Source organism: Glycine soja, chromosome 9 (assembly GCF_004193775.1).
Source record: "Glycine soja cultivar W05 chromosome 9, ASM419377v2, whole genome shotgun sequence".
Classification (NCBI taxonomy): domain Eukaryota; kingdom Viridiplantae; phylum Streptophyta; class Magnoliopsida; order Fabales; family Fabaceae; genus Glycine; species Glycine soja.
The window spans coordinates 32,939,649-32,942,825 of NC_041010.1; the positions used below are offsets into that span (position 1 = coordinate 32,939,649).

Genomic DNA, 3,177 nt, shown 5'->3' on the forward strand with positions numbered 1-3,177 from the left:
CTTTCTGCTCCCCCTGTCTCCATGCTCCTACTGCTGTGAAGCAGTTCACTGCGGCATCTTCTATCAGCTACTAGTCTTTTCCAGGATGTCAAGACATCTCATGTGACATCAGCTTTCTGCTCCCCCTGTCTCCATGCTCTTACTGCAGCATCTTCTATCAGCTACTAGTAGTTACAGTAGCTTACATCAGTCATCATCAGCAGCAGCAGTCTCCCCCTCAAAATCATGAATCATGCATACATCGTATCATACAACTCCCCCTCAAAATCATGAATCATGCATACATCGTATCCTACTACTCAAAATCATAAATCATGCACATAATACTATTACTCCCCCTTTTTAGACAGAATTTGACAAAAGTAGAATGCATGCAAATATTACAGACCAATAGCAATCAATTGTTCAAAGGGACATGCCCCTATAGCTAGTAAAAGCAAAAATAAAGGTCTGATGGTCATGGGGTGGCCTCAGAATCATCATCATCTGATTCTGTCTCTTCTGCTGCATCTTCTTCTTCCTCAGCAGCTTCTTCTTCTTCCTCAGCTGCTTCTTCTTCCTCAGCTGCTTCTCCATCATCAATGCCACTTTCTGAGAGTCTTTTGATCAGCCGTTCCAGCTCCATTTTCTTCTCTGTGGTGGCTTTGATGGTTGCTTCCAGCACCTTGCATGTGTCCTTGAGTTCAGCAATCAAAGCATCCTTGGACACAGCACCTGAAGCAGCAGCTTTCCCTGATGTCGAGACAATGTCTGGGACATGTGTCCCCTCAAACAGTTTGTAATGCAGGGATAGAGGAGATTCTCTCTTCATCACAGAGTCAATGTTGTTTAAGATATTGGGATGTTGACTCAACATAATGCCACACAATACAGTTGGGAAGGCAATGGGTAATTTGACAGCAAAAGATTCTGAATGCTTAACAGTTTGATCAAAAATATAGTTTCCAAAATTAAATTTGGACTTGGTTCCAACAGCATACAGAAATTTACCCAAACCTGTGGCAACAGTGGAAGTATGATTGGTGGGTACCCAGTTTGCAGCGCCAATCCTATGCAGAATTGCATACTTCACACTCAGCTTCCCTGCAGAAAGCTTCCCTTTCTTTGGCCAATGCTGGACTTGTTTGGCAGTGATTTCCTTGGCAATTTGATGCTCAGAAACAGCAAGATCCACCACTCCTTCAGTTGGTCTGCCCAGGTATTTGTTGATCACAGCAGGGGAGAATCTAACACATTTTCCTCTGACAAACACTTTCTGATAATCATCACTTTTTCTGTTTGTTATGTCAGAGGGAATGTTGACAATGAATTCCCTGACTAGGCTTTCATAACAATCTCCCAACTTGGTGACTGTCTTCAGTAGTCCAGCAGCCTTGATGAGGTCCATGATCTCCTTGCAAGCCAAGGCATCTCTTCCCAGTTCTCTTTCAACAGCAAGCCTTCGTTGATATACAAATTTCCACCTTTCAACATTGCCAATGGAGTGGAATGAGATGTTGTCCAATGGTGCATCAGGGACATTTTCAGGCACCTTTTTCCCTGATTTCTTGGCCCTCTTGATGTCGGGAACATCTAGTTCGACATCATAATCAGAATCAGATGAGGAAATTTCTTTCCTCTTCTTGGAAGAGACTGCAACTTTGCTCCATCTGGATGTGGTAGGAGTGATTGGTGTGCTCTTCTTCTGTGCCATAGTTTTGATTCGTCCAGACCTAGTAATGGGGGTTTTCCCTTTTCTGCTTTGTAACCTTTCTGCAATGCCAGGTGCCAACCTGTTGGCAATGGGTTCCTCATCAGATTCTACTTCTTCAAGGTCAATGAGGTCACCTGGAGCAGGTTCTGGTGCCCGTGGTGCAGGGGTCTTCTCTGTGGCTTGATCCTTTTCCTCTGTTGATTCCTCTTTACTGGATGAAGAGGGGACTTCAGCATTTGGGGTGGAAGATGTTGGAACATCTTTGTCAGCATCAGGGACAGAAACATTCGGGGTGGAGGATGTTGGAACATCTTCATCAGCATCAGGGACAGACGCATTTTTCAGAATGCTACTCACAATACTGCGAATCTTCTTATCCATCTCCGGGTCTACTTCCCTAGGACTTGTTGCGGGGCTAGGGTTTTCAGAAATCTTCACTCCCTGTTGTCTTTTGGGAACCAGTTTCTCAGGAACAGGGGCTTGACCAGGAATCATTTGTATGGGTTGGATATGGAATTCAGGTTGTTCCTGGTTTGATGGTGCTTTGGTGGATGATGGAGATGATGGTACAGAAGGCGAACCAGGTGATGAAGTATCTTTTGGTGAGGTAGCCATGGAGAAGCAGAGCTTTTGAAATGGTTTCGTGAAATTCCGAGAGGAGTTGGGGAATGCTGATGAAAACAAGAATGCCACGAAAATATAAATTTGAATGAAGAATGTAGAGGGGCGTGTGAAGCAACGGTCGAATCTGTTTTGGCCCAGTAATGAATGTGCTATTAACGTTTGAGCACATTCAAATAGAAGTAATTGCTATAAGTCTTCTAGCAGACAAATGCCCAGCTTGCCCCTCAGTTTTTCAAACTGATTTGCATCCAATGCCTTTGTGAAAATATCTGCTATTTGTTCCTCAGTGTCAACATGCTTCAGTGTGATCACTTTATCATCAACAAGATCTCTAATATAGTGATGTCTAATGTCAATGTGCTTGGTTCTGCTGTGTTGAACAGGATTTTTAGAAATATTAATAGCACTCAAGTTGTCACAGAACAATGTCATGACATCTTGTTCGACATTGTACTCCTTGAGCATCTGCTTCATCCAAACTAGTTGTGAACAGCTGCTTCCTGCTGCAATATACTCTGCTTCTGCAGTAGATAGGGACACACAGTTCTGCTTCTTGCTGAACCATGAAATAAGATTGTTGCCCAAATAGAAGCATCCACCAGAAGTGCTTTTTCTGTCATCTGCACTTCCAGCCCAATCAGCATCACAATACCCAACCAGCATTGAATCTGAACAATGACAGTACATAATCCCATAGTCACTGGTGCCATTTACATATTTCAGAATTCTCTTTACTTGATTCAAATGACTTATCTTGGGATTGGCTTGATATCTTGCACAAACACCTACTGCATAGGTGATGTCAGGTCTGCTAGCTGTTAAATATAGTAAGCTCCCAATCATGCTTCTGTACAGACTTT

General features: G+C 43.2%; 1 protein-coding gene across 1 annotated transcript; it reads right to left on the minus strand.

Moving 5' to 3' along the window:
* Positions 1-457: 457 nt before the first annotated feature.
* On the minus strand, positions 458-2,470 carry LOC114367908 (the record flags this gene model as incomplete). The annotated part of the gene is made up of 1 exon (XM_028325162.1): positions 458-2,470. A coding segment is annotated over one exon (2,013 nt), but the record flags the coding sequence as incomplete, so codon positions are not given.
* Between the last annotated feature and the right edge of the window lie 707 nt (positions 2,471-3,177).